Consider the following 17,970-nt stretch of genomic DNA (forward strand, 5'->3'; position numbering starts at 1 on the left):
AAAAGCAGTTTTTTAAATGGTGATTTTAAAGGGATGCAATTTCCCCCTTCTTCAGGGATCAGCACATTCCTTCTCATTTGCAGTGGCCATGCGTGTTGAGTTAAATACATGTATAAAAAATCTGTGTATAATAAGGTTGGACCTGTACTTTTGAATTCAACGCTATTTTCTGTGTAGTTTGTTTTTGAGTGAGCTAGAAGCATGCTGGAAGCATGCTAGTGAGGTCATTTCCTGTTATTTGCTAGTCAAAAAGCAATTTCAGCCATTATCCTTCACTAATGAATGTAAACAATGTATTGTCTGCATGATAATCTGCTGTTTCTTTTTACGTAACTGTGTTTATTTTCAGGTCCCACTAATGTGGATGATACCCAAACTCTACTGATTAAAGATGCTGGTAAATTCATTTTCTCTTGCTTTCAATTGGCAGACTATAATAATTACCTGTTTTCAGCTATGTGTGTTGTAATTAATTCCTAACAGTTTGGAAAAATACTCAAATAACTTTACCATAATAATTCTTTTAAGTAGTTTATCCACAAAAACTTGAGAGAAGGCTTTTTTTCTAGCACTTCTTATCTTTAAGCTGCTTTTCTAAAATCTATTTTTGGAATATATGGGCAAGAAGATTCTGGACAAATAATAAGCCCAAGTTTATGGAATAAAAATAGAATATCTTTCTTTTTTGCGCAGTAATTGGGGAAAATTAAGGCCAGTTTCTTAGATTAGTGTTTTTTTTTAAAGTCAGATTTTATAGATGGCTATCAGCCATGATAACTAAATTGACCCTCCTTGTTCAGCAACAGTATACATCTGATTACCAGAAGCTGGGAACAAACAGGACAAATGGCCACCATCCCCATTTTGTAAGATATTCAGGCACTTCTGATTGACCAGAGTTGGAAACAAAATGCAGGGCTAGATTGACTGTGGTCTTATCCAGGAAGGTTAAGTGATTCTTATATTTTCTTCCCGTTATTTAACTTTACTACTTCAGTGTTATACAGATCCTTTGAACTATGACATTTAAAAAGCAAAAGCAAAAAATCCTACAACTTCGGCATTTTCTTCCTTCAGTATATAATGCAGTTGGACTGGCGGCATATGAACTATTTGACAGTTTGGATTTTGATCAGTGGTTTAAAAGCCAGCTACTAGCAGAATTGCAGGTACCTGATAACAGGTAAATGTCCCAACTATTTTATTTTTTTCTTTGTTCTTGAAATAAATTCAAGAGGTTTCAGTGCCAAGGCTCAATAAGGTTTTGAAATTAAAAAAATGGAAAGTCTTCATTGTTCAGATATGCTTTACAGTACAGGAATAAGGTATTTACTTGGATGTGGATTTGGATGTGGATTGGCCAGTCCTCTTTTTCCAAGACAGAAATGTGCTGTATTCTTTATCAGTATACATTTTGTTATGTGTGATTTGAGTTGTATGGAACTCTCCAGCAACTTATCTCTTTGTTCTGCATCCCTTTGTTCTGCACCTCTAATGCTGTTTGGAAGAAAGCATGCTTACTCTGTGTAGCATCATATACATTGATGGTGCTATGGAAATCACAGCTTTACTTGGGTTGCAGTAGTGCAAGGTACCTAGTGCTTGTTGTACCACCACTCTTACATTGTAAATTGGCTTGAGGAGCTGCAGTACAAGTTGATGTTTATCATACTAGCTTAAGTTAGTCTATCAGAAGTAGGTATGCCTATATTATAAAGGCTGAGATTTTAATTCTTAGAAGTGCAGCATTCTAATTATTATTTAAAATATTTATATCTTTTACCTTCCTTTTGGAAGGAGTCCAGTATTTTTTTTTCTACAGTAGTAGTCCTGTGCCCAAGGGGCTCACATTCTTAAAGGAAAAAGAAGGTGTGGAGCATTAAAAGAGGGCAGATAAACTTTAAAATGATGTTGGTGTTACTGTGACCACAGTGAAAAAGGCAGTGTGGCATAATCCAAGTTAAGGAGGCAGCAGCAACTGGAGATGTCAGTGGCTCTTCACTCTGCTACTTTTCTTTTCTCCTTCTATGACTCCCTAGGGCTATTGGTGTTAAGTAACAGTACTTGGACTGTTAAAGGTATGTCATAAATGGAGGAAGAAAAACATCAAGGAATACATGGCTAGTCTTTACAGAAATATCAGAGGTGTTAGTTCTATGGTGTTTACATGTTTTCAAAGTATTCCTTTGAAACCAATAATTATTGAGAGTTGTAACAATTATAGAGCCCAAATATACAGAAGATCCCAGGAACTGGATTTCCAGGAACTGGAAAGAAGAAACTTGTGGAATTCATCCAACAGATTTTACTCATGAACATTCCTGAAGTATTAAATGTTGTATATGTAAATAAACAAAAATACTTTTTTTGAAATAATTAGGGAGGCTTTTTTATGTGTGTGGCCACAGAAACAGATCTGTGGGAAGAATATTTCTGCATTATACTGAAACTGCTCAGTGTGCTGGGGACAAGGGGATTAGTGTAGAGAGAGATCACCTAATGTTGATAGAAAAAGGGTCTGCACTCATTGGTGGAAATTATAAAGTTACTGAAAAGTGTTTTAAACATTGACCCTGACCTAGTTAAACTGAATACCTGCCATCAAACAGTAATTGTTCTTGCATTTAAAGGTACAAGCCAATACGTCGGCGAGTAATCTGGCTAATAGGACAATGGATTTCTGTGAAATTCAAGTCTGACTTGAGGCCTATGTTGTATGAGGCAATCTGTAATTTGCTCCAAGACCAAGACTTAGTGGTATGTATATATATTTATACATGGGTGTATTTGAATCTTTGTCAAATATTTGTGTTTCTTTATAACATAACTAGCCTTTCTCCTCTTATTTTCAGACAGTGGGGTTGTTGAGATCTGATGCAAACTTTGGTGGTTTGATGTTAGACAGAGCTGCTTCAGGCTCATATGTTCCATTCTTCTTTCTTTCCACCCCTCATGTGCAATGTTTCCTACCTTTACTTCCTGGTTATTGGTAAACTACAATTTGTTATTTTGTGCAAACCATACTTTATTTTATCTATTTAACATATTTATATCCATTTTTTCTATCATATGCTCAAAGTACTGTACAACAACAAAGTAAAAAGCAAAGCAAAACTATTACTACAGTCATATAAAATTGATAAAAGTAAATACACTTAAGAGTAAATACACATAAGAATAATTGACCCATTTTGGACAAATGTCGAATTATGATTTGTGAGAGCCAGGAATAAAGGTAGGTGTCATGGCTCATAAGAGGAGAAGGAAGCGATAGAGTGGTGTAGTTTACATAACGCCAAATCATGGTTGGTGTTATGTCAGAATAACAGTAGCATTTGCTTTGGTCAAATTCATGAGTTGATCTCTATGTTACTGAAAAATGCAAAGAAAACTAAGAGCCCAATCCTGTGGTCTGTGCCATGCCTCTGCGGTGCGGACCACAGTCGCAAATGTGCCGTAAGGCACGTTTGCAGGGCTTACCGCTGGACCAGCGCATGGCGGGCGCCTGCGCTCCGCGGCTCGGCAGTCTCTGTGACGGCCGGCTGCGGAACAGAAAAGTGGTCGGAACAGAAACTCGGCTGCGGAACAGAAAAGTGGTCGGAACACTGTGGAACAGTGGTTGGGGGCGTGGGGGAGGCGTTCTGGGGAGGGGGAAATTTTTTGAAGATTACATTAGTCCTTACTAAAATTTACCTTAGTCATGTCCAGTCTCTCATCTGCATGATGCATCTGTGCATAAGAATTATGTTATTCCATGTATATGTGGGATTCGTATTAATTGACTGGTCAATTTTGAAAATACATTTTTGTACAACTTTGTTTTTCTTCCAGTTGCCACAGCAAAGCATTGAATTTCTTCCGTCAAGCAGCTATGACAGTTGCTGTTTTGGCACACATGTTGTCTTGTTCTTTTCCAGCCAAAATAAACTCCTTTCTTCAATTTGTTTTCTAGAGTCCAGACACTTTATCACTTTCACAGTTCGTTCTGGATTCAGTCCAAGTTGACATATACTTTCTCAAACTGTGCTCATGACTGACTGTTAGACGAGGCTCAGCCTTGAAACTTATTTTTATGCTTTTTTCAGCCATGAGTTAAAAAGCTGTTAAATGTATTACCTTGTATTATCCTCACCACTTAACCAGTTTGCTTACATGTGGGATTGCGGGGTGGGGTGGGGTCAGAGGATATGCCTCAACATCTCTATTTAGAAACTGATTTCCAACTCCAGCTTCAAGAGCGATACTGAATAAAGGAGTAGTATTACTTTTTCCTGGAAGATGGAGGGGCATTTGTAAATGATTGGGGAATGCCCTCTCAATGCCAGCTGTTAGGCTGGGTCAGTTAGAACTGTTAGAACCATTGGTTCCCTCTGCATGAAGGCTGACTGTTTCCCCAGTTCCGCCCTACCTTTCTGTAGTATAGGTCGTACGTTGCGAAGCTTTTTGCATGCAACCATTTTTCTTTAAATATTTTTTCCTTTTAGTCTTCTCCAACCTAGTTTCCTCCAACCTGATTAGTCAGGATTCAGGCCCTATTTGGGAGAGGGGTTTCTTTTTTGGAGACTAGTTACTTCTGAAGAATAGACTCGCCTCTGTTAGGCATGTCTCAGCAGCCAGCTTCTTCTTGCCTGAGATGCTGCCGAGTTTGTCTACCGGAGTGTTGGAGGCTGGAGCCTGCCATTGCCATAGCACCTAACTCTAGCTCTACTTAGTTGAAAGCCAAGAGGAACATAGAGCCGTGGACAGAGTATTTAACAGCTGAGCTCCAACCATCCAGATTAGGATTAAGGGCATAAGCACCATCCCATCCACTTCTACTATTCTGCTGGACACAATGCTAGTGCCCTGTAGCAATTAGGCCTGCACTACCCTTGGTGTCCCTGTCCACCTGTTAATGAATTGAGTAGTACCATTACCACCTGTACTGTGTGCTAACTGTAGCACATGTGGAAGGAAGTGCCTACTCAATAACCTTCCCACTTGCTCTTCCCTTTAGCAGTCTCTTAAAGCCCCGAAAATCCACTTCAGATGGTCAGAAGATGCACTGCAGCAATATGGCCTACAATGGGCGGTCTGCCCAGGAAGGGGGCATGAGTGGAAATTATCACCCTGTAACGCATTATAAATATACATGTTCCTTTCTCTTTTATGAATTGAAGTAATGGAATATATGAGAAACATTATACATTTGTATTTGTTTGCAAACAAAACTGGCTTAGTAGCCTTTCTTTCTCAAAGAGTGCCAAATCTTTGAGAGAAACAATAGATATTTGCCTGTATGTTTTTTTAACTTGAATAAAGAATCCTATTTCTAAATCTGCTCAGACTGTGTTCTGTTGTGAAGTTTTAGTATTGTAGTTTTATAGCAGGTGAATTGGTAGTTCTAACTGGCAGTTGGTTCAAATAGGAAGAAAAGTCTTGTGAAGAATTAAATTTTTAATAAAAAAGATAATATCCATCACTGCAAGGCAAAAGCAAAACCATGTTACACTGAATAATTTCCACCATAGGATTATTGCACAATATTAAATTTTTCTGTCTCTTGAAAGTACCATTATTTATTTATTTATTGGATTTATTTATTGAAAGGATTCCGCCTTTCTCCCCAAAGAGCACCCAAGATGGTACCCAAGGTACCATCAGTACCAAACATGAAAAATAACCATTGTCCCCCTCTTTGTCATCAACTCTGAAAGTTGGGTGTCATTTTCAGTTTTCAAATCTGAAAGAAAAGTAACATAATCAATATTGTTCATGTAAGCTGTATTAAAAATACGATCAATATATCTAATAAAATCTAATATATCTTACTGCAGCATGGTGTCTTTTCCAGAGTCTGTTGCTGATATCTCTTCGACACCTTTTTTAGATTGTGACCCTTTAAGGAATGGGAAACCATTAATTTATTTGTTTAGCCACTTTGTGATCTCCTTTCTGATAATGGAAAAATGTTATAGAAATACAGTAATAATAATCATGACCTATATAGCAACTTGTGAATGGATTTATTTTTATAAATAAAAGAAAAGAAGCATGGAACAAAAAATGGTCTATACAAATGTCCATGTTAGATGTTCAATGCTAAATCATGTTCTTACTCAGCAGTTTTCAACCTTTTTCATCTCGCAGCACACAGATAAGACTCTAAAATTGTGAAAACATACAATCGGTTTTTTGACAATTGACAAGGCACACTATGCTGCTAGTAGGGGAGCCTTGCATCCCCCAATGGCCTGTCTAATAAATGACCCACCCCTAAACTCCCATAGTACACCTGTGGACCATTCATAGCACACCAATGTGCCATGGCACACTGCTTGAAAATCGCTGTTCAAACTAAAAAATCTTTACTGGAATCTATTCCTCAGCATCTCTGTGCTTGGGAAAAATTAATCCAAACAAATTAAAAAACCTGAAAAGCAACGGTTAGATATGTTGGAATGCCTGCAAAGTTTTTTTTCCCCTCCTGAAAATATTTTATAAATGTAACATGCTGAGTGGCATGATACTTTCTCATTCTAATCTTTTCTTTTAGGTCCGTATTGAGACAGCCACAACTCTGAAACGGAATATCCTTTTCCTTATTAAAATATTCTGTTTTTACTGAATCACACATGATTTGATTTTATTATACTTGTTGCAAATATTCATTATGCATTATGCTAGCAAATATTTCAATTTTTCTTAACTGAGTTTTTACCTGTGGATGATTTTGAGTTTAGAACTGACCAGTTCTTACCAGTAAGTATTTTTATTTGTACGGGTGGGTGAATAGTTCATTTGAAGAATGGAAATATTCTGACATGAAAATGTCAGTTGCTTTGTTCAGTTTCACTTAAAATTTTCCTAACTCTTTTGTTTCTCATACTTGCAATGCTCACACTGCAACAATTAATGTGGCATTTACTTTGTTTCAAATGCACGTAGTTTGAAAGCAAGCAAACCATTTAATTGAAAAGTCATTTCTCATGATGATGTGGTTAGGATTTAATTGTATTTTTTTTTTAGAAATGAAATTTTAAAATTCACTTGCTGTTCACTATTGCCTTGAAAATTAATTGAGATTGTTTATTGTAGGAGTGGAAATCAAGGATTTTTAGAGCCCGATCGGCACTGACCACAGTCACAAACGTGCCATAAGGCACGTTTGCAGGGCTTACTGCCGGGCTCTCACTGGAGCTGGCTCAGCTCCGGTTGGCGCTGTACCAGTGCGCGGCGTGTGCCCGGATTCCGCAGCCCGGCGGTCTTCGTGACCGCCGGGCTGCGGAACGGGAGATGGAGGCGTGGTTGGAGGCGTGGGGGAGGTGTGTCGGGGAGGGTGAGAGGCGGGTCTGCGGAGCCGAGCTCCGCAGAATCCAAGGTGCTCAGGAAGGGCTGCACGAGCGCCTTCACTTTAGCGGCGACCAAACAGTTGCCGCTAAATTGAGTAGTCCCATTGCGGGACTTCTTCCCTTATGCGTGGGAAGGGGACAAACGTCCCCTTCTCCCGAGGAGCCTCCCCATGGTACCGCAGGAGCACGCAGGTCCCACAGCTCCGGGCAGCTCAGGATTGGGCTGCCCGTCAGTTGTATGCTCTCTAAGTCTAAATTCTTTACACTCTTGCCTGTAACTAAGCCCTGTTGAATACATTGGAACTTATGACTAAACATGCTTCTTGTCCACATATTTTTAAATGTACTGTAGACCACATAAGACTGCATATTGGGGTTGTTACAGTGCATTCTTGGCAGGGTTATCATTTGGGTGGGTGAAAAACCAACCCTCATTTTCTCAAGATCTTCCTTTTTGTAGTTGTTATATCTTACTACCTGACCAGTGAGAGAGAGGTATTTTGTAGTTTTGCATCACCAATAGGTGCACCATTATTGACTGTAAATAGGTTCTTCAGTGACCCAAATCATTTTCAGTTTAATTGCATTTGATGTATTTTAAAACTGGTGAGCAGTGGGCTTAGCAGGAAGAACACAAGGAAATGAATGGGAAGAGAAGACTGAGTTCAAAGAAAGAGAGGACAGAGAAGAGTCAGGAAATTGAGGAAAAGAGGAAGTAAGGTGAGATATGTGGGGGCTGGGAACCTCACAGAGGGCCTAAAAACAGAAAGAGACTTTGTGCTGTTAGTAATGGTGGAGGAGATGGAAAAGGAAACTTTCAATGCTGTGAGACTCTGGTTCATGGTGGTAGGTAGGACAGAGTTAATATAGGAAAGGCTTATGTTTCACAGTGGCCAGATCTTTCATTACAGGTCTCTAGAACAGTGGTTCCCAAGCTGGTAGGTCATGACACACCAGCCAGGGAAATACTTGTCCCTGGCTACTTAAAGCAAGGGGGAATGGCAGTGGTGCGATCTCCAGAATCATGCTGCTGCTGGGAACAGAACAGGTTTTAAAAAAATTTATTATAATTTTATTTTGAAATACCAAAAATTAACAAATACAAACTCAAAAAATGAGAAATAAAAAAGAATAAAAATGAAAATGAAAATAAAAAAGTTATTGAAAGTTGTGTGGCAAATGTGGAGTTCTAAATTTACATTTCTTTGTTATTCTACATAATCATATAATATACTAGCTTTTGTATCTTAAACAGTCTATTAATTATTCTAAAATGCATTTTCAAGAACAAAAAAAGAGAAAATTATCTATATATCCATTATCTATTCATCAAATCCATAATTCATTTGACCCATTTTCCCCTTCACATGCAGAAAGTCCATAATTGGTCTCCAATTATCCATGAAAATCTTTACTGACTTCTCTTTAAGAAAAGTCATAAGTTTGTCCATTTCAACAAGGTCCAATACCATTACCCACCATTCTTCAACTGAAGGTATCTCTGAAAGCTTCCAGTACTTGGCATACAATATTCTTGTGGCAGTTGTCATATATAAAAATGTAATTTCAAGATCTTTCTGAATCAAATCATCGAGTATTCCCAACAAAAAGACTTCTGGTTTCATTTGTAGATTTACCTTCAGTATCAGTTGCATTTACTGGTATATCAAAGTCCAAAAGAATGGGTTTAAAAAAAAAATTAAGTGAATGCCAGCCTTTGGGGAGTGTAGGAAGCCCCACGGATGCCTCTGCAGGGCTCCTCAAGCTTCTAAAAAGGGAAAAATTTTGTTCAGAAATCCCTCTTCTATCCCCAGCAGTGGTGTGATCCTGTAGATTACATTGCTGCCATTGCCCTGTCTGCACAAAGACTTGCTGCAGTTTGCACTAGAATAATTGAATGATCAAATAAGCTCTGTACTCATGGTATCCTTGCTCATCCAGACTATTATTGTGTTTCTTTTTCAGTATTTGGAATCTGTGTTTACTCTACTTTTTCAGCTGCTCCAAGAAGTCAGAGAATGTGACACAAAGATGCATGTTCTTCATGTTCTCTCTTGTGTGATTGAAAGAGTCAATATGCAGGTAACTTGGTAACTCAAAGTGTGAAATTTATATGTGTTTCTAAATTTACACACTTCCAATAATGCTGTAAAACTGAAAATAACTTTGTGTATTTGCAGTTCAGTGGGCCCTTGTTATCTGCTGGAAATCTGTTCCAGAACCCCCTGTGGATACTGAATTCCATGAATAATTGAATCTGTGAGGGGTGGGGTCCCTGGCACAGCCCCACAACAATTTACCTGGGGACCACACCTAGATTGTGTGCATTTCCTGGCTTTCTCAGAAGGCCTCCTGGTCATGACTAAAAGGCACATACAGTTCACATGTGACCTCCCCCCACCTCAGAGCATCTCACAAACATGACCAGAAGAGACTTCCGATTGCGTTCAGGAGGTTGTCTGAGAACCTCCAGCCGTGGGCTCGGCATCCATGGATATTCAAATCTGTGGATGCCAAGCCCGTGAATAAGGAGAGACTGTATATGCACTCATATTTTCCCTGGCAGAGGAAGGGGCATTCCGTACTGAATGGGTATGCCGTCTCATGCCAGTAGTAACAAATTTGACTACAAACCTCTCAAGCATCTGAAATCTTCTATCTGATATTGCTTGTACTGTGCCCTGAAAAGCAAACCAGGGACTACTGTTATCTTCAGTACTGACTGAGGCGCATTATACTTCTCAACGTACTAATGGTAACACCTATTTTTGTTTATTGCTGCATTTCTAAGATGGCTAACAGTTATTTGAATAAGGCACAGAATACTGAGAAAAATCAAATTGCTAAAAAGCATAATGTTAGTAGACCAATAAATGCAACAGAAATAAAGCAGAATAAACAAAATTTTAAAAGCAGCATTTCATTAAAACTGTTGGGGCATCTCTATAGAACTCTTAACTTTAAAAACCTGCAAGGTTGGAAAAAGGCAAATGTTCTTAAGGAGGGAAATTCCACAACTTCCATGCGACTGCAGAAAAGGCTCTGTTCCATGTAACTACCCACCAGGGCATACAGAGCAGGACTTCTGTGCAAGATCTTAAAGCATGAGTAAGTTGATACAGGAAAAGGCAGTCTTTAAAGTATCCTAGATTCAAATGATTTAGCACAGCACTTGGAAACCAGCTGGGATCCAATATGATTCTTGTAGAATTGGTATTTTGTGCTCTTGTTGGCCAGCCCCAGTCAGTAATCTGACAACTGCAGTGTAAATCAGTTGTGATTTCCAGCATGCTTCAAAAGTAGTTCCATACAGCATGCATTTCAGTATCTAATCTGGATTTAATTAAGGCATGGGTTACCAAGATTAGGCACTCCTTTTGCAGGAAAAAAGCATAGTTGGCAAACCAACTGCAGCTGGTGAAAAAACACAACTAAGCGGAAAGTCCAGATGCAGAGCCCTATTCATGAGCCATTCCCAAGCTGTGAGCCTGACTTTTAAGGGGAGTGTAACCCTGTCCAACACCTGCTGTATATCTACCCCCAGATCAACTATATTCCTGATCTATCACTAACATCTTGTCTGATTTAATTTTGTTTACTCTCATGCAGCCCATCATGTGTTCCAGACACTAGTTCTGCTACTGATTACTGTCATGCAGTGGCGTCACTAGGATTTGCATCACCCAGTGCAGGAGGCCTGTGCATCACCCCATGCAGTGGGCAGGGCAACGCCCCAGGTGGTGGGCTTGGTGATGTACCATCGCCCCACCCCCACTGGTTTTTTGGCTGTACCTATTGTTAGAACACAGATATGTCAATGTGGTTTGTTTCATTGCATTCTGCATGAAATTACGCATTGACTGATACATAACATGATGGTATTATTCCTCCAAATTCTGATTTTAGTGATTTTGAAAACTTGTAGAGTCGCACACGCACACACCCATGTCAATTTAATAACACCTTATTGCAGCAGTTCTCAAACTTTTAGCACTGGGACCCACTTTTTAGAATGACAGTCTGTCCAGGACCCATTGGAAGTGATGTCATGGCCAGAAGTGCTTGATGTCATCAAGCAAATTAAAATAAATAATTATAAATAATTAAATTAAAATAATTACATAAGGGGGAGCCAGTCCTGTTCCACCAAGTGTATCTACTCTGAAGTAAGTTCCATAGTGGTCAATGGGGCTTACTCTCAGGAAAGTGAGTAGGATTGCAGCCTGTGAGCTCAAGCCTATGCATGTCTACTCAGAAGTAAGTCCCATAGCGGTCAGTGGGGCTTACTCTGTAGTTCTGCCTGCAATAACACCCCCCAAAAAGAATCAGTGAGATTTCCAGCCCTCCCCAGTGCCCAGTTTAAAGTTCTTTTGTTTCAAGCATATCAAGATAAAGACCCACCTGGCTTTACTAGTGCAAAATAGAAAACTTCCCCTTACCAGTTGAAGCGTCTTTTTTTGGTCCTTTTTAGTGCGACGGGCTGCCTTCTGGAGCACTTGTTGTGCTCCAGCTCCATCGGATCGGGACCCTTCTGGTGTCCTCACATTCCCCTTTGCCTGGCCTGACCACCAGCCAAGGCACGTCTACCTACTCGCGAGTAAACGCGACCATGTGGGTTTGCTTTCCATAGGGCTCAATAGACTGCAGCTGGGAGGAGGGAGGTGTTCTCAGGTGTTTTGGGGGCTGCGTTCATTGGATGAGGACAGTTCTGATATCCTTGGAGTCCTCTCAGCCTGCCCTTTCCAATGGACTAAGGCAAGTTTGCCTACTCACGAGTAAACATGGCCACATGACTTCATTTTGGGCTCAGACTGCAGCTGGAAGGGAGGGACCTTCTCGGGGCTTTTTTGGGGCTGCATTCATTGGATCAAGACCCATTCTGGTGTTGTTGGATTCCTCTCAGCCTGCCCTTTCCGGCGGACTATGGCAGGTACGCCAACTCGCAAGCAAACGTGCGATATGGCTCACTTTCACTTTCCATAGGGATCCATTCATTTTTTCTTTCTGGTTTTTTGGCCATAAGATTTGAAGGAAAGGTGCGATTTCACTCGGGTTTGTTGCATTGCACTCCGTTGGCCATTCTGCATCCAATGGTGTATGGCATGACGGGGTAGCTCCTGAAGCCGCGAAGTTAGCGCGTCACCCCCCAGGGTGCGCTTCAATCGGTGCTGCCCGCAGCCCCCTAGCAACGCCACTGCTGTCATGCCTCTGGTATTTCCCCTGCATCCCTAGAATCTGATGGAATAGAGAGGGGAGCTAGATGTCATTGCCACACCTGAAATTTCTGGATGACCTTCCCTAGCTCTTTCATGTAAAGGTTAAATAGCAGGAGACATGAGATGGACTCCTGTGACACCCCACAATACACTGTGACTATGGACAGTCCAGTAATATTATTTTCATGGTATACTTTTAAGTAGTTTTCTCTCTTTCATTCACCCAGGTTATGCGCTAATATCCACTGTTAACTGTCTTCCTTGGTGTTGTTGTTGTTCAGCTTGTGATCGACTACATTTTTCTAGTTGTTTCAATACCTAAAATAATAAAATGGTTAAAACAGCATGTAGTTAGGAAATGGCTACTCCAAAAAAGCAGAAGAGCATGTGGTTATATTTCACTTGGGGGGAAAAAAGAACAAATATTTAAGAGAGAAAATATAGGATGACCGTAACAAGTATTATAATTCTTATTTACAGTATTACTCAGAATCCGGATGGCCAGCTAGTAATCCATGAACTGTGACTTTTTCTATCTGTCTGCAGAACCCCAAATTCCTCTTTCAGATTCCCAATAGCATTGATTCATTTCTTCTTTTGGTCTTTCCTGAGGATCTTGCTATGGATTCCAGTTATGAGGATGACTGTATAATCTCTATTTTTACCAAAAACTAATCTACCGTGTGAACATAAATAGCTTTATTAAATAGACTTCAGTATTGTCTTACATGTTAGTTTCACATATTTTTTGTGGAAACATGAAAATGTCTAGGTTCTTATAAAAATGCAATCATGGAGCTTCTTAGATGCTTGACAAAATGTGTGTGAAAACAACAGAGCTAGCTAACTTTGTGATTTTGATTGTATGACTGTAAGAACGGTTTAATTTTAGAACTTAATGCATTAGTCTATTAAAATTGTATCACTTTGATTGTAATTACAGATACGACCTTATGTAGGCTGTTTGGTTCAGTATTTACCTCTCCTTTGGAAACAAAGTGAAGAACACAATATGTTAAGATGTGCTATTCTTACTACTCTAATTCATCTTGTCCAGGTAAAATAGATGATGTATCTATCTTTTCACACCTTTGTTGATAACTAGTATAGTTTTGGTATCCTGGTAAAATTGATAAAATACACATTGCTGTTTACATGTTTCCAAGCAGAAATGGAAGGCAGGAGATTCAGTTTACCAGTTTCTTGCTTGTTGTGGAAGTAGAATGCTTACATGGAGCTCCTGCATAAGTAGGATTTCTCATTTATTTCACTGTTATATTTTAAATAAAAAATGGGATATAAATAAGAAAAATGAATACACTATCTCAACCAATGTGAACAGGTAATTCTTATTATACAGAATTTCTGTGTAACACCATTCTGAACTTGAAGAGATGGTCTCCAGTATCCTTTTAGACATGTGTCAGAGATTGTACTGAAATAAAGCAGGCTGACCAAGGGATGTAGTGTCTAGTAGTTAGCATGCATGCACCCCTTCTCACATTCCCTTTATACTGGGTCAGCAGCTGAATGGGAGAAGTCTAGTAGTTCTAGACAGTTCTATCTGCTGTCACTGTCCCTGACTACAGAGACCAGGTGTGGTGGGGAGGCAACAAGGAAAATCCCTTCCAGGACAGCACCAAACCCTCAGCTTTCCCTAAGCTTACTTTTACTTTTTTCCTATCCCACTTTCTTTTTCTCATTTGGTTTAATTCCTTTACTTCTAGATCTTTAATAAACTAATAATATTTTGATTTTTGCTTGCCTAGTCCATGTTCATGGGTAATGCAGTGGGTTGTCATGTTTGGTGGATGTGGATGTGCTTCCTCAGAACATTATTAGATTTCACGGCAGAAATTCCTGTGCTTGAACTTAAGTAGCCAGGTTTGATGATATCATACAGTTAGCAGATTGGACGAGTAGAACCCATCTGGCCACTTCATCCTTCCCTTTTACTTAGATCAGTGCTTTTCAATCTTTTTCATCTCATGGCACACTTTTTCATCTCATGGCACACTGCTCAAATTGTCAAGGCGCGCCATCAGTTTTTTGACAATTGGCAAGGCACACTGCACTGACAGCAGGGGCTCACATCCTCCAGTGGCCCTACTAGCAAATGATCCTTCCCAAACTCCTGCGGCACACTTGCAGACTATCCACGGCACAGTGGTTGAAAATGACTGACTTAGATTGACAGGTTTGGCTACAGCAGAAAGTGAAGAATGATTCAGATTCATCAACACGTGGCACACTGCTGTTTCAACAAAGGCAAATACAGGCACCTCCCATCCACGGTCCCATATCCACGGTTCCATTTATCTGTCATTCTCAAATTCCCCCCAATTCTCCTCTCTTTGTTCGCAAATTCTTTGCAAGTTTTTTTCCCCTCTTGCTTTGTAATGCTTTGAAACAGGAAGCTGCTAGAGGAATATTAGAAAAGGCAATATGAGAACTCTTAACAGGAAGTGGAGTCTAACATTCTTGCTGTCTGCTTGCTTCCTCTGCTGTCCACTTACCACTGAGTCTCTTTCCATTGAAAAGAGCCACAAAAGTTATCTTGTGCCTCCTACATCATATAAAGGGAGATGCAAGAAAGGGCCTTATTTGTTAGTACAGCCAGACTGTGAAATGTTTTGCCTTGTGAGGTTATAAGAACATAAGAAGAGCCCTGCTGGATCAGGTCAAACACCCATCTAGTCCAGCTTCCTGTATCTCATAGTGGCCCAGCAAATGCTTCAGGGAGCATAAAAGACAGCAAGACATGACCTGCGTCCTGGTGCTCTTCCTTGCATCATTCTGAAAGGTAATTCTGACTCTCCATGGCTGTTCACCATCTGTAAAGACTTCGAGCAGTCCTTTGTTAGATGGCTTTCTTTTTCCTGCTCACTCTGTTACTCTGCTTCCCTCCCCTTTTTTCTTTTTTGTACTGATGGTCTCCTTGTTTTTGTGTTTTATTTTCAGTTGATTGTTTTTAGGTTTTGCTGTGAGCTGCAGCAGCATATAAATACATTCATAAAAAATAAATATGGCTGGTCCTTGGCCAGAGGGGAGATACTTTCTGTGGACTACATTTAGGAGGTGCTGATTAGAAAATTAGAAGAGAATAATACTTATTCATTGTACTTGTATAGCGAAGGTGTTTCTTTTATCTTGTGTTACTTTAATGAAACCATTATTTCATTGGGAACAGTTGCCCTGTTCTCAGCTATTGGTCCATTCTGATATTATGCATACCGTGTTTCAAAGCTTTGTTTACAGTTCAGCTGCTTTGCTATAGTCTGCTAGGAGTCTCCAAAGTTGAGACCACTGTGCGCAGGCAAAGGTGTTCCCGGCATGGATGGAGCTTATTGTTCTTCCCAGGGCCTCTGTGTCATGCTACAGATCGCCCTGCCCTTCATGCTGGCCAGCCATTTCTGAGGTCTGTCACTCCAGCAGGCTTTGTGCCCAGATTTCCAGGCATGAGCAGCTGGCCTACATGAAGGTCGGGGGCATTACAGAGGTCCACAGGTGGAACATTGAGCTCTGTTCCACCTGGGGAAGATTGCGGCAGACACCACTTCTGGGCTGGAATTTGGCGCCCACTAGCTTAGTCCAGTGTCACTTCAGTTTGTAAAAGTACAGCATAGCAACAAATCTTTGATAAGCAAAACTTTTATATCTTTTCTGCAGGGCTTAGGAGCAGATAGCAAGAACCTTTATCCTTTCCTACTCCCTGTTATTCAACTAAGCACAGATGTTTCTCAACCCCCACATGTGTATCTTCTAGAAGATGGTTTAGAATTATGGTAAGTTATTTTCTTTTGGATTGTATTGGGTTTGGATGAGGCTGGACCTGCTCCACCAGCTTGGCCTGTTTTCCATTGCAATGTCTGCCCGGCACCTTCCCAGCATGATTCTCCCAAGGCCATAGGCAAACAGAGAATTGAAAGGGCTGGGGAAGACTAGAAAGAAGCTCAAAAAAGACAGAAAAGAGAAGTCACAGTCACAGTAAGTGGGGGTTATGTGGCGGCTCAGGTGAAACTGGGAGCAGAAACGAAAATGGAGAAAACCAGGAAACCAGAGTGAGGAGGCTGCCGGCAGCAGAGCTCCATTTGCCTCTGGAGGGTGTGTGTGTGTGGGGGGGGGGTGTTCCCTGGTATCTGCAGTTTCAGTTAACCATGAGGGGTTTTGGAACAGAACCCCTGCCAATACCAGGGCAAGCCTGTATAGGTCTTCGTCGTCATCAATGCAGTTTCTCAAAACCGTATTTTATTTCTTTTTCCTTAGGCTAGTAACATTGGAGAATAGTCCCTGCCTTACCCCAGAGCTGCTGCGAATTTTTCAAAACATGTCTGCCCTTCTTGGTAAGTGTCTATATCTAACCTACATGTCAGCTGCAAAAATATTATATGTATTTATATGTCTATACAGCACTTCTTCATATGCAAAGAGTGGTTTACTATCCTGACCTTATTCTTCTAAGCCAGGGGTGCCCAAACCCCAGCTCGGGGGCCATTCCCAATCTGGCCCACGGGGAGCCCCCAGTCTCCAATGAGCCTCTGGCCCTCCGGAGACTTGCTCGAGCCTGCACTGGCCTGACGCAACTGCTCTCAGCATGAGGGTGACTGTTCAACCTCTCACGTGAGCTGTGGGATGAGGGCTCCCTCCACTGCTTGCTGTTTATAAGAACATAAGAACAGTCCCACAGAACATAAGAAGAACATAAGAGCAGTCCCACAGAACAGTTTCACGTCTGTGATACAGCAGCAGCAGTGAAGGAAAGGCCGGCCTTGCTTTGTGCAAGACCTTTTATAGGCCTTAAGCTATTGCAAGACCTTCATTCATTCATATAAGTTCCATCTCTAATATATTCATTCAGGTAAATTTATGTACATTTATTCAAATTTGAAATGTAAATTAATTCTTTTTTTCCCTGGCCCCCAACGCAGTGTCAGAGAGATGATGTAGCCCTCCTGCCAAAAAGTTTGGACATCCTTGATCGAAGCCATTCAGGAAGAATTTGATGAAAAGATCTAACAAAACTAAGAAATATAACCTAAAGCTTTTATGGCCAATACTATTAGTGTTCCAGTAAGAACTGTTCAGGCTTATTGGCCATGGTCTATGGAGATTTTCATTTCCTGACATTTCACCTACAACTATGGTAGGCATTTTCAAAGAACTAGAGACAATAACCACAAGCTGTGTCACCCCAGAGCAACTAACAATAACTGTCCACTGATCTCTTGTTCATAGTGTGTTCCTTAAAGGACTATGCACTTTCTTTCCAAAGCCCAGTTCTTCTCCTATTCCAAATTCCTGGATCCTAGCATTTCTAAGGTTTGGTAGCCGAGCATTGCTGATGTTCAAAGTCTCCTCCTTTTTCATGTTCTGGTGTTTTTGTATTTCTACTGCTACCCTGAAAATTTGATTGTGGTATTGGG

The 17,970-nt window shown here is 40.5% G+C and overlaps 1 protein-coding gene across 3 annotated transcripts in view; it reads left to right on the forward strand.

Moving 5' to 3' along the window:
- IPO11 (importin 11) overlaps nt 1-17,970 on the forward strand; it is an 85,211-nt gene that overhangs the window by 25,350 nt on the left and 41,891 nt on the right. For all 3 annotated transcript variants that reach the window (XM_066614860.1, XM_066614861.1, XM_066614862.1), the window contains 9 exons: nt 350-397; nt 1,078-1,183; nt 2,631-2,757; nt 6,536-6,569; nt 6,701-6,741; nt 9,297-9,413; nt 13,491-13,604; nt 16,217-16,332; nt 16,814-16,890. In XM_066614860.1, the coding sequence (XP_066470957.1) occupies nt 350-397; nt 1,078-1,183; nt 2,631-2,757; nt 6,536-6,569; nt 6,701-6,741; nt 9,297-9,413; nt 13,491-13,604; nt 16,217-16,332; nt 16,814-16,890 (780 nt within the window). The remainder of the gene's footprint in view (nt 1-349; nt 398-1,077; nt 1,184-2,630; nt 2,758-6,535; nt 6,570-6,700; nt 6,742-9,296; nt 9,414-13,490; nt 13,605-16,216; nt 16,333-16,813; nt 16,891-17,970) is intronic.

This window comes from Tiliqua scincoides, chromosome 2 (genome assembly GCF_035046505.1).
Source record: "Tiliqua scincoides isolate rTilSci1 chromosome 2, rTilSci1.hap2, whole genome shotgun sequence".
NCBI lineage: Eukaryota > Metazoa > Chordata > Lepidosauria > Squamata > Scincidae > Tiliqua > Tiliqua scincoides.